Here is a 13,562-nt window from a genome sequence, read left to right on the forward strand (position 1 = left end):
GATCGGGTGTTGGTACTTTTCCATCAGGCAGTACGACGATGTAGCGCTGCTACGTTTTCTTCTTTCCCGACGGGCTACGTTGTGACGTCCCCGTCGAAGACCTTATCAAGGGTATGAGGTATCAAGGCGCTCCACGAGCATTGGATTTACGACCCAGCCGGTTCAGTCTGCCTACACACCCGCATTCGTCGAGCATTTGCCTTTTCAAGTCTTTACTACACCTATAATCCCGGGCCAGGCTTTTCTTCCTTTGCCCCCCCCTTTAGGGATTCGAGCTATCGCGTTCCGCAGGCCCGCATAAATAGAAAAGGAGCTCCGAACACTCCGTGGCATTGCGCCGCCGGCTGCTATGGTTGTTTCGTTTGTTTGTTTGTTTTCGGCCGGGAGGGTCTTCGACCTTGCCCACTGTCTACCAGGCGCATTGCACCACAGCATCGCATCAAACTCACCTCCCAGCGCCAAGCCGTTTCGATGTCAGCCATATCGAGCTGGTCCCTGCGCCCGTGAGGCAGAACAAGAGTTGGTTGACGAGATGTTAGCCGGCTGGGTGATCTGCCGGTCCAAGTCTGAATGGGCGTCCCCTGTCGTGCTCATCCCAAAATCAGATGGGAGCCTCCGCTTCTGCGTCGATTATCGACGTCTGAATGCGCTGACCGTGCGAGACACGTATCCAATCCCTCGCATGGACGAATGCCTTGCTTCTCTCGGCGAAACCAGGGGGTTCCCACCCTTGATTGCAACTCCGGTTGCCAGCAAATACCAGTCGCCGAGTAGGATCGTTCGAAAACCACTTTACATGTCATGCGGGTACGTATCAATTCAACCGTTACGGTCATCGTATGCCGCATACGGTATGCCTTTCGAGTGGATGAACGCCCCGGCAACTTTTCAACGTATGTGAGATGTCTTTGTATTGCAATGTGCCTGGCAGGCCGCGAACACAGTCCGACGGTCAAACAAAAAGAAGAAAAACAGCAACAGAAACAACCAGTGCCGATGGTGCGCTACGGAGCGTTCGAGACTCCCTTTCCCCTTGTGTGGGCTTCCGGCCCACGGTAGCTCAACTCCGACGGGGGGGTGAGGAAAGATGCCCGGCCCGGGAAGATAGTGGTAGTAGAGATTTCCGAAGACTTGAGTGCTCGGCGAGTGCGGGTTGGGCTTGTCTACGAGAATGTAACTGCGGTTCGCTGTGTTGTAAGGCCAATGCTCGACAAGCGTCTTCAGCACCTTGCGTATAATTCAAGGTCTTCGACGGAGGCTTGTGTAGTGCAATGTGCCTTGCAGGCCGCGAACACAGTCCGACGGTCAAACAGAAAGACGAAAAACAACAACAGCAACAACCACTGCCGATGGCACGCGCTACGGAGCGTTCGAGACTCCCTTTCCCTTTTTGTGGGCTTGCGGCCCACGGTAGCTCAACTCCGAGGGGGGGGGTTTAAGGAAAGATGCCCGGCCCGGGAAGAAAATGGTGGTAAAGACTTGCGAAGACTTGAGCGCTCGACGAGTGCGGGTTGGGCTTGTCTACATGTAACCGCGGTTCGCTGGGTTGTAAGGCCAATGCTCGACGAGCGTCTTCAGCACCTTGGGTATAATTCAAGGTCTTCGACGGGGGCTTGCTCAGCACTACCCGACGGGATCGTAACCGTGTAGCAGCGCTACTACCGACGTGTTGCCCGATGGCCAAAAACACCCTCACCAGCCCGATCGCAATCGCGATAGGTGGTACCAACTCTGTCTTATACAGTAAGACCTTCGACGGAGGCGTCGTTGCAACAGCCTTCCGACGGAACTTGAAACAGTAGCAGCGCTACACAACGTGTTGCGCGATGGCTAAAACACCTACATCGGATCGGTCGCAACCAACTCCAGTGGAACCAACACAATTACGGGAAAAATAGAGATAGAGGTAGAAATGAATAGGGAAATAAAGGAAAAAGAAAAAGGGAACCCCCGAGCGCAAAGGATAACGTAATCTGTGGTAAAAGGGAGCGTCTTGGTAGAGACGGACTTCGACCAAGACGACATTCAACTCTGGCAACTCTGGTTACCTTTACTGACTTGGTGGTCAGAGGGCTAAGGTATATATCGCCCCGCCGGAGTCACTACAGTAGCTCGCGGCGCTAGATCCTAGATCTAATCTAGTGTCATCAAAATTAATGCCAACTAATTAACTATATAAAATAAAATAATTAAAAATTAAAACTGTGCAATTATTGACACGTGTGTTCGCCAACCCGGACTACTTTTCATATCCAAATATTTTCCTTTCTTTTCACCCCCCTTTCTAGGCGCGTATTGCACTCCATATCCCCCTTCTGAGCGTCCTTGCACATCGGCTACACTCCTTGATCTCCAACTCTTTCTTCTCTTCTCGACCCCCTACTTTTCCATTCCTGACCGACGGTCTCCGCATGAGCAGGGACAAGACGAATCCCACGTGTCCTCCGCCTCCTGAGCTTGCGGGCGAAAATACTGCCCGTCGACGCACGGGGGTCAGCTTCGCGAACAAGTCTCGCGCTTCCGTCGACCTCCCTCCTATACCCCGACGTCCCCCTAATTCGGACGTCTTCGACCCGGCCTTCATCCAGGTTATCATCCCTCTTCGGTAGCCCGCCACTACCCCTCGCTCGAAGAGCTACAGGACAAAATCATGCACGAACATCCTTCCTTATTTGCCTCGGCCCAGTGGTTCTCCTCCGTGGGTATTCGCGACGTTTCCAAAATCGAACACCAATTCGCCGACGACGCGGGCATGCTTCCCGGTAATCTCCCTGTGCTTGCTATCCGCTCCTTTGACTGGCGAACCCGTATAGCAATTCCAACTTCCATCCTACGTTATCCTCCCCCACGGGGGCGTCTCACTCTGTCCCTGCGATTTATGGAGGCCGTATTCGCTCGACTTGCCATCCTCATTTCCGACACCCTCATACCCTCGTCATACAGTTGCGACACTTGGCGTTGTCGTACAGAGGGCGAACGCCTCTCCTTAGACAATCTCATTGATATCACCTTTGGTGACCCTGCCGCCGAGGCGGATCGCCTGTGGCGAAACCAACATACTGTCACATCCGATGCCATCTTTTGGACCGAACCCATTATCCCTTCGAATTTCCGACATTTAAAACGCGGGGGTATTTTCTTCTTTCAGAACACAGTGCGCTTTGAACGGCGTATTTGGTCTGATAGGGGTACTTCATCCGCTACCAAATGGTAGAGGCGCGCGAGATTTCCCGTCAGCATTATGCAAGTCGTTACCAGCGCATTCCCTCATGGTGGAGCCAGTACGAGGTGAGTCAAGGCTTTTGGACCGAAATGGGACCCATACTCACGTACTATGGCAGCTACCTGCGGGATCCGCAACACGGGTTATGGGTGGTCTTCCTCACAGAGCGATGCGTCAAAGTGGCTGCGACCCTCTTGTGGGAGACCTATGATTGCTGGCGCCTGTGGCACCTCCCCGCGAAGCTGATAGCACAAATGCGTCTATTGGACTTCTCTATCCCTCTGGGTGGCTCTGATGTCAATCGCGAAATACGCTCCCTCCTTGATACGATCGAGGGCGTGGATTGGGACTGTTTCCCTCCGTAAAACTCCTCTGGATCCTTCAATCGCCAACGTCCCTCTCTCTCCCCTGGTCGAAACCACCCAGCCGCACGCGAATTCGTGTGGTTCAACCCCTGGTAATCGACCCTCTGCTCAGCGTGGGAAGCTCAAACGAGCCGTCGATTCGGAAACCAAACACCGGTTCCCGACGAGACCTCCATCGTCACATCTGACCCCCGGGAGCTTCACGTATGTTCCCGTCCTTCCTCTCCAATTCCTCCTCGATCGGCTGTCCCTGCTTCCCCGCGCGCAGGCCTAGCCTCTCCATCCTCGTCAAAGGCGCCCCCAGCTGTCGAAATTCTCTCGGCAGGCCACACCGAAACATTGTCGGTGAGGGAGGTGATATCCCCCCCCATCTCCAACAATTCCAAAAAATACCCACGACGTCACGAGCGTATACTCTGCCATGCTCCGTGCTCACAGTGTTGAGGGAGAGGCTCTGCAAGGAGCCTCGATTGACGACCTGCGAGATTTAGCTCGCCTTGTGTCATCGCTTACAAAGGGCAACTCCTTTGGCAACCCTCCCGTCTGAGCTGACGGGCGCGACACTTCCCTCGTGATAGCTTGTCGCATCTCTATCCTGCCTGCGTGACGCTGAATTTGCGACCTCGTCATGTAGCCTTTGATCTGTAAATTGAATTTTCCTGCGTGCTCCTTCGTCCCTTCGTTTCCTCCTCTTTTTCTCATTGACGCCCATCCCGTCATAATCACGGTGGCACCCTTATACCTCCTTCCTCCTTCTCTTCACCTCGCTACTTCCTCCTCTTTTTCTCTCTCTTTTTTTTATACGCCCCGTCGCCGCGGTCGCATCTTCCTCTTTCCATTTTCCTTCTCTTTTCCTCGTTACTGTATTCCTTCTCTTGTCGTTCTCTTTTTCTCTTCCTTTCCCAACTCAGTCTCACACCGGTCCATGTTATTGTGACGACGTCACGCGGCCTCACGACTTCGTTTGCGAAGCTCATTATTGTTAACTTCTGAGAGACACGGATGAATTCGGATGTCACAACGAAAATAAATATGAATCATTGCCGCGTTCGGTCGCTCAGTCGAGCTCGCCGAGTGCAGACGACAACAAAATTTTGAGGTATACTGTACAATCCCTCCAAGATCAAACGTACGCTTCGCCCTTCATCTCTTCCGACGGACTCATGGCGTCGAGCGCAATTGTTTTCTCCACACGCTCCTTCTCACTTCCATCCCTGAGAACGCGCAATTGAGTCGTTTTGAGCAAAATAGATTTACACTCTTGGAATGTTCAAGCTCTTTTTCGTATTATTTTGCCCTCTGACCAGGGTGGGTGATGTCTTCTTCTTCACCGACGGGGAATTCCGTGCGAACACCCCTTTTCTTTTTTCCAGCTGAACCGAATGTAAACGGAAGCATTCCAAGCAGAATAACAAACGTACGGACCTTGACGATTCCTTTCGATGATAATGCAAAGGTGACGGAGATCTGGGAAAAGTACTCTCCGTGGCGCCTATGTTTGAGGTCCTGTAGTCGCCAGCAAACAAGTGGACTTCATTTTTCTCCCTGCGTGACCTCGATGAGGCGTTCTTCAGGCCCTTCGTGCGGCTATGTCGAATGCTACAACTCTTCGGGCCAGTGTCACTCCCTTTCCATCTGTGACACGGCGTTTCTGGCTTCCTCCCCGGGGTGTCAGCTAGCGAGCGGCAACTACATCCCTTTTGGTTTGCTGTCTGGACAACGTCCTCGTAACACCATCAAACTCTGGACTAAATGTCTTGGCCTCGATTCGAAATGAAACCGACCGTCCTGTCTTTACGCGCCAGCTTCATCGGGAACTGTTGTGTCCTTTGAAGACATTTTTGCACTTCGGGGTCCCTGCTGATCGTCGTGCTTAACCTCGTTGGCCAGCCACACGTCACCCTTTTCCTCGGACGGGGTAAGCCAAGGAGTTCTGTGCTGGACATCCTCCTCAACTTCTCCTGCATCCCCAAGAAAAATTCATCTCGGTGTTGAACGTTCAGTGACACCTATGTCGTTTGCGACGGCTTAGCACGTGCGCATCGCAAAAAAGACAAAAAGACAAACAAAAAAACATATGACCACCCGCCGATGAGTGCTCTGTTCCGGGTGAAGACAGCCTTGAAAGGAGTGTGGTTTCCTCCATTTTTCCCTTCGTCTGCCCGTAGGCTCAATACGTTCAATCGACCCGCGACGAGGCCTTAGAGAGGTCCCAATCCGCGCACGACAAAGAAAGATCAACTTAGCATATGTCTTATAGGAGGCAGGAGAGGGTGCGGGTGGTAAGTGTCGCCTCATGAAGGGGGTCACAAAAGGTATTACAAATGGTCATTCGACGATTCCCTCCGCGAGAGGTATCGAGGTCGAGAAGGTATGGGCAGTCGTGTTTCCGAATATGTTTTGCCTTTGAGGACCTCCAGAGAAGCTTTTAGTGTCCCCTATCACCGTCCTTACTACTCGATGTGTTTTGTAATTAGGCTCGACGAGTCCCTGAATCACTTCCCTCCTGTGCCCTCAACTTGTGCACTCGGTGAGGCATCCCCTTCTTGACACCTTCGCGACGCCACTAGGGCAGATCCTGGAGGGGTCCCCCTTAGTCATCCCGGATACCGAAGGAGTTTCCTTTCGAATAAAAGAAACGATCTGAGACGATCATACGACGTAACACACGTCGCTCCGGCGTACGCATCTTCAACCTTTCCGACTACTGTAGTTACTCCAGCTCCAGCTTTCTATACCCCATTCTGCTGCGGTCTTTCGCGGTCCCATCTCAGTGGCCTTCCTTGTCGTTGCACATATACCGAAGGTCCAGCTTATGACGTAAATACGTCCCAGTCTCTCAAGTGCCTTCTCTCTCCCTTTTTTCTCTGGTGCCCACCGTGTGGAATTTGGTGACACATCGTCAGGCCAGTACCCTCCGGGTGCCCTGGAAATTGCGCGATCCTACGAGTTGCGAGCTTGCCTACAGGGTGACGCATTGCGACGAACCCCTCAACTCGGATCGATCATGACTACAAACCTTGCCTCCCTGTATTTCATCTTCTCCAGTCCACAGCTTCTTCTCCATTAATACGGCACCGTGTGGGGAGCTTGGTGTTCCTGTCTCTGATTACAAAACGTATATATGCATATGTGTAAAAAAGGATGGCTGAACGCCGGATGAAAAAGCCGGTAAAAAGGTAGAGGGGAAAGGGACCTGAAAGTGAAAGAAAATGAAGAGGGGGTGGACGCCGCGGTTGATCATTCGATGTACCAAAAAAATAATACTTGAGGTGTGGCATTCTCCCTCGTTATGACAGACAGATTGATCGCCGTAACCAAGCTCGTCAAGCTACACACGCTCTTTGTTGGGACCTTCCTCGCCGCCATGGTCCTCCGGACTCCTCTCCACCCACTTGTAAAGTGCTGTCTTCGTGGCAAGTATACGAAACCTCATAGCGTATCGCCCCTTTGTAGCGGACAACAAAATGAACAACTACAGAGGTTGTCGGTTCGCTACTCTGACTTGGGATTGAATTGTAGATCGGTAGGCCTGGCAAATATTTTCTGCCGTTGTCTGCGACACGGAGATCGCCGTCTGCACGTCACAAAAAAACGAAAACGCAGACAAAAACTGAAACAAAAACAAAGGAAAGGGAGAGGTTTTGGTGGCAGGCGGGTAAGTAGGTTGTTCGTCGCGCAGGTCTAGTGTAGGCGCAACGAAACCACTCCGTGCCCATCGTGCTAACACATTAGTGTTTCCCTCGATCACGAAGTCGGTAGGAAGATATTACGCGTATCAAGCGAACTCGTGACCCTGTGTTGCCGTCGGGAGGACTCTTGTGCCTTCTTCGATTCTTTCAGAAAGGGGACGGATGCACTCAGCCCTTGTACGGGGCCGTGTAGTTGCACGTGAGGTCGGCGCGTCAGGGCGGTTATAGTCCATGTGGAATCATCTTGTCGCTCGTCGGGCGCACTGTAGGCGTTGCAAATGAACTGGGCAAGTGCCCTTGGGTGCGACCGGTCACGGCTTCGCCGGTGGTAAGTCTTGAGTATGTGTGCGGTCGGCTGTGAAATTTGCCAACAACATTTCGTACAAGTGCGGGTAATTCCCTGAATTATAGTTAAATTTTAGGAGACTGGCTGGAGCTCAGTCGGTGACTCGCACTGATCAATTGGCAGCTTACCATCGGCGAAACCCTATTTCTTTCGATCAAAATGAGTCTCACGGGTGCGGATCGCTGATTCAAACGTCATTCCTTCTCTGTACGTCCATGACGTGTGGGGGTGATCCTGTAGACTCCGTGCCTCCGCAGGGAATCCCCTATCTCTCTAACGCCTTGAAAACGCGTCGCGTATCCACTCCTTCCTTTGACGGGACTTCGCTCTTTGCTCTTCTGGGACGCCTCACTCTGACTTTCCCCCTTCGCACTTTTGCCTTCTCCATCGTCTCGGGTTTCCGGACTCTTCTTGACACGATCACCCCGGTAGTGCGCGCGCGGCCTGCGGTGGCAGGGGCAACTTCTTCTTCAGAAAATATCTCACAACGGCGCTTTGCGGTAACTGCGCAACCGGTTCCCACGTCGCGTCCTTCGTCCCATACCCATACCACTTCACCCTGAGGATTAATTCCTCATCTTGATTCCCGTGGTCGATGATCTTCTCTATGACGTACTCGGCGTCCGCCTCCTCTCCATCGCGTACGGGGTTACTTACTTCCCCCTCCTGAAGATCCTGCGATGCCACTAACTCTTCTGAATTAGCTATCTGCTGTAGGTCTTGCCGTATCTCCGCCGACCGATCTCGACTAACTAAATTTTCCTCGGCTTCTTGTGGCTGCCCCCGCACGTGAGGGTCGTCCTCACTCTCCATCGCGTCGCGTCCTTGATCTGTCACGTGTCCACTTAGGTACTGTATGGCCTGATGTAGACCTGATGTGGGCGCTGGTTCCATCGGAAATGGGGCCAGTTCTACTCGATCTCGCGAAACGCGTTCCTCCTGATCACCAATGGCAATGACTACCGTATATTGATCCGATCTTCTGACCTGATAAGGTCCTGTAGCGACTTGGGCCAGCTTGTGTTTCGGTTCGCTAGCCGTACCCTGCTCCTTCCGGAGGAACACGTAGGACCCCGGTGGGATCTCATATTGCGGCTTGCGAAGGCGTGCGTCGAAATTTCGCTCGTACCGGGCTTGTTCCTTTCGCAAACTTCTATCGGCGCTTCGCATTGGGCTCTCCAACCACGACAAACATTTCAGGTAGTATGCTCGTGACGAGCTGAAGTTCTTTAAAGTTGGCTGCGCTTGTAACGCAATGCTTCTCGGCGCCCGAGCTAACACCAGCTCGAAGGGCGCAATGTTCGTAGTTCGATGAACTTGCGTGTTGTAGGCGAACGTCACAGCGTCACTAAATAAGTCCCAGTCCTTAGGATGCTCTCCAACGTATTTTTGCAACGCGGAAGTCAGCCTGCGGTTAAACCTCTCTACTTGGCCGTTGGCTCGCGGGTGGTACGTAGTCGTGAACACATTGCGTATGCCGAGAATTCGGCAGACATTCTGAAAGAACCGGGCCGTGAACTGTGTTCCATTGTCCGACATCAGCTTGACTGGCGGTCCGTACACGAATACCCAATGGTGAACGAAGGCTTGTGCGATGTGCGCAGCTGATATCTTCTTCAACGGTACGGTTCGTACCAGTTTCGAGTATCGATCGCTGATCACGAGAATATACCGATTTCCTCGTTTAGTCGTAATTAGCTCGCCGAGGATGTCGATGGCGACAAACTCCAGCGGAGCTTTGGGCGTGAACAGCTTCATTTCCTTCGTGTTTCTTCTTAACTTCACCCTTTCCTGCGCTCATGCCGCGCAATTCTTCGGGACTGCATAGCAATCTAGGGCCATTGTAGGCCAATAAAAATACCTTCTCAAAGTCTTATAAAGTTTCCTGCCTCCCGGGTGGCCTGCCAATTTTGCGTAGTGGCTCAACCCTAGGACGCGGTCCCTTAACGATTGTGGTATTACCACTTGTACAAACTCTGCCGCGGTACGGCATAGAGTTCCTTCGAGTTCCTCGGTCTTCATGCTGAATGTTCTCACCTTTCCGGCGTCCATTTCTTCCTTGATGCGATTGCAGAAGGGGTCGACGGCTTGCTCGCGAATGAGCTCCTCCGGAGTGACAGCTTGGAATTGATCGAGGCGCTCAGGGGCGGTCCCCCCCTCAAGAGCGAGGATGTCGTCTAACGCGTCAAAACTGTCCTCGTCCTCCACCGTTCCCTCGGCCGGTTCGGCCATAAAGCATGGAATTTCGTCGTCGATTTCGTCGACGGTTTCTCCTGCGGTTCGCAACATTTACAGGGCATCAGCTTGGCTGTTTGCCTTGCCCTTCTTGTACTTAATCAAATTCCGAAAGGCGGAGCCTCCATCGGATTAATCTCCCGCTGGGGTCGGTTACGTTCATCAACCACCTCAATGAGGCATGGTCGGTATGCACAATGAAGTGCTCGCCATATAGATATGGTCTTAAAGTCTGTACGGCCCAAACTACGGCTAGACATTCTTTTTCTGATACAGAATAGTTTCTCTCGGCTGCGGCTAACGTTTTTGAAAAGAACACGATGGGTTTACGTTGCGCATCTGGATGCGTTTGAAATAATGCAGCGCCGATTTGATAGTCGCTTGCGTCGGTGTCTACCGAGTATGGTAGGTCCTTCTTCGGCAGCGCCAACACCGGTGGCGCCAAGATAGCGTCTTTGAGCTTGTGAAAAGCTTTTTCGCACGGTTCGTCGAATCCTTCCAACTGGACCGGTTGTCCCTTCTTCAACAGTTGATTGAGCTGGTGCGCGATTTTAGCATAATACGGAACGAATCTGCGGTAGACATTACAAAGTCCCAAGAAGCTCCTGAGCTGGGTATGCGTTTGAGGGTACCTCACTTGTTCCAATGCCACGGTTCGCGCATCGTCCACTTCCAATGTACCTGGCCGAACGACATGGCCCAGGTACTTGATCTTTTCGACGAAAAATTCACACTTGCGAAGCTTGAGCTTCACACCTGCCTTCTCCAATACAGAAAGTATTTCATCCACGTGCACGATGTGCTCCTCCCACGACTTGCTAAAAATTATTATGTCGTCCAGATACACCAAACAGCATTTCTAACGGAACGGAGAGAGCAGGATATCCATTGCTCTCTGAAACGTCGCTGGCGCGTTAGTTAGCCCGAAGGGCATTCTTGAGAAGAGATAAAGTCCTGAGTGGCACGAAAATGCGGTCTTGTCGCGGTCGCGCTCAGGGATAGGCATCTGCCAATATCCCGAGATCGCGTCCAACGCGGAGAAAACCTTGGAGTCACCAAGCGAGTCCAGACACTCATCCATGCGCGGTAAAGGGTACGTGTCGTTTACCGTTACCGCGTTTAACCGGCGATAGTCTACGAAAAAGCGCATCGATCCATCCGGCTTCGGCACTAACAAAACGGGCGACGCCCATTCTGACTGCGCCGCTTCGATGACTCCTGCTTCTAACATCTTCTGTACTTCTGCGTCCTCGACCTCCCGAGCCTTTGGACCGCCTCGGTAGGGAGCTTGTGCAATTGGCCTTGTATCTGGAGCCAGTTCAATCCGGTGGACCGTGGTGTTGATCTCACCGAGGGTCCCATCCCACATGCGGGAATACTTTTTGAACATTCGACGGAATCTTTCGCGCAGTCGGTCCGGCACGTGGCTCAGGTCGAGTTCCTCCACGTCCAGCGGGGGAGGCTCAATCCGCCGCTCCGGCTTCGTACTTGCCGTCGCGGAGAGCCTTTTCTCCCGTTCTCCTTGCTGGTCCTCGCGATCTTGATCCGACGGTTCGCATCTTGTCTTGCCCGTAGGCGTCTTGGTGGAATTAGGAAAATTTTCCTTCTTCCTTTCTTGAATTCCGAGAACTTCATCAATGGTGGTTTTGCTCTCGAGCGCAGCTTTCGGGTGCGGTAATGGTTCTGCCACCACTTGGCCTTTTTGCACCCTGACAGGGTACGTCCTAAAATTCGCAACGAGTAAACAAAATGGCCGGTCAGGCTCAACCTGAACGACACCATTCGTGCACGTCAACCTGTGCTTCTCGTATAACGACGAGTACGGCTGAACCACAACCAAGCCCGCCCTCTTCGAGGTGCATTCCACGACGCGTTGCGTCCCTGGCTCGATAGTGGTGGCTCTTGCCACTTTTACCTTAGGGGAAATTCGCTCCACCTTTCCATCGTTCTCGTCCTCTCCCGGGACGAGATTCTTTTTCCCTTTTCTCGTCGAGAACCGCCTAACTATCGGGACCTCCGAGAAATCCGCCAGCTCAACCGTTTTATTCCTTGGATAAATGGCTTCCACAAACCGGTCACAGTGGTCCGCGCCTAGAATTAGCGGGACTGCTAGTTTTTCGCATACAATAAACTCGGCTGCGGCCACAAATTTTCCAAGCCTCACAAGCATTCTAATTGTGCCGAGAGTCCGGAGTGGCCTATTGTTCGCGTCGCCAATGTCTTGGGTCGGTCAGTAGGACACTAGAGATTCCATTCCATCTGGGAGTTTCGATTTTCGCACAAGGTTTGGTCCCGCGCCGGTGTCTAGTACAGACAACACTCTGCTCATTAATCCGATTGTGGGTCCAATGTCCGCGTAAACTTTGTAGTTTTTTCGCGCAAGAACCAAAATCTTCTCGGGACATTCCCTTCGCTTAACCCTGTACTAGGGTCTTCGAACTTCTTCCAGCGGATGATCTCGGGCTCGGCTCAAAATTTTCTTGTCTTGAGCTGGCCCTTTGGCCTTATCCACCAATCCAACAACCTCCTCCTTGGGGCCTGATTTTTCCCTTAGAGACGGGAAACGGGGCTGAGCCCCGAGCACAGTACGTCGTCCCTGTGCCTCTCGCGACTCATGCTAGATTCCCCTCTCTAGTTTTCCTGCCGCTGCGGGATCCTTCTCACATCTGACGGCGCGGGCCCCGCGGTGGGCCCTCTGAAGGGTTGGTTCGATCTTGGCGTTGAAGCACTCGGCGTGCTCGCCGTCTGCGAATCGAACCAATTCTTGACCTTCAGGTAACTCGTCGATGATATCCCTAACCTCTCCATCGGAGACAACGCCTCATAATTCTCCAAAACTCGGTGCATTTCCCGGACGGAAAGAATGCACGTTGGCGCGGCGTGCCCCTTTTCGTAACAATGATAGCACACCAATCCGTGCGTCTTGACGGGATATTGCGGCCTAGGCCCTCCACGGGCCGGCGGCCTTCCTTGACGTTGCCGCCTTCCCATCCAGCCTGGCCTTCGAAACGTCATACCCTTGTCTTCCATCGGAATGCGCAGCACCGGCGTGTGGCCGCGCCCCCGAAACATCATCACGGGATCCGTGGGCTCTGAAAACGACTCTGTCGTGTATGTGGGCGTCGGTAAAGTTGACGACCCGCTTGCCCCGTAGTTCTCGTGTCCATAGCGCTCTAATGGCTCAATGAACTCGCCTTCGGCTACTAACGCTCCTTCGTAGTGATTTTCGCTACTTCCGTGCGCACCGCGCTCGTCTGACGCGGAAATTGTCTCGGCTAAATGGACGGCGGCATGACTTTTGCGACCGGGATAAGAAGCCCTCGGCTTCTTACCCGCCGTAATTGTCGACGGCGTCTGAATCGTGACCTTCTTGTTCTTCTTGTCCTTAGCGCGGCTCGCCGAGCCATGCGCCTTCGCGTAATTCACTAGTCTCAAAAACGAAACGTCCCGATTGTCTTGTCGGTATTGAGATACCATCGGCTTGATACTCGAATCGAGTCCTTCAATAAACATCGTCATTTGTTCTTCCATCGAATATACGTTTCCACATCGATTGCTTGCGTCCGTCAGACGGATATAAAATTCCATCTCGTCTTCAGACGGTCTTTGCTGAACTTCTCGCAATGCGAGCACAGCTTGACGGATCGCCTCGTCGGTTGCAAAACTCCTCAACAACCACTGTACGGCCTCCGGCCAAACGG

General features: G+C 52.7%; 2 protein-coding genes across 2 annotated transcripts; one reads left to right on the top strand and one right to left on the bottom strand.

Moving 5' to 3' along the window:
• Window positions 1-6,623: 6,623 nt before the first annotated feature.
• CHC_T00002677001 (hypothetical protein) lies at window positions 6,624-6,869 on the bottom strand. Its single transcript, XM_005713929.1, has one exon. The coding sequence runs from the start codon at window positions 6,867-6,869 to the stop codon at window positions 6,624-6,626; it is 246 nt and encodes an 81-aa protein (XP_005713986.1).
• Window positions 6,870-6,880: 11 nt separating this feature from the next.
• CHC_T00002678001 (hypothetical protein) lies at window positions 6,881-7,276 on the top strand. Its single transcript, XM_005713930.1, has one exon. The coding sequence runs from the start codon at window positions 6,881-6,883 to the stop codon at window positions 7,274-7,276; it is 396 nt and encodes a 131-aa protein (XP_005713987.1).
• The last annotated feature ends 6,286 nt before the right edge of the window (window positions 7,277-13,562 follow it).

The sequence above is a fragment of the Chondrus crispus genome, genomic scaffold (assembly GCF_000350225.1).
Source record: "Chondrus crispus Stackhouse genomic scaffold, scaffold_15, whole genome shotgun sequence".
NCBI lineage: Eukaryota > Rhodophyta > Florideophyceae > Gigartinales > Gigartinaceae > Chondrus > Chondrus crispus.

Coding starts and splice junctions, on each gene's coding strand:
- CHC_T00002677001 (XM_005713929.1), bottom strand. CDS start 6,869: ATGCCACACCTCAAGTATTATTTTTTTGGTACATCGAATGATCAACCG.
- CHC_T00002678001 (XM_005713930.1), top strand. CDS start 6,881: ATGACAGACAGATTGATCGCCGTAACCAAGCTCGTCAAGCTACACACG.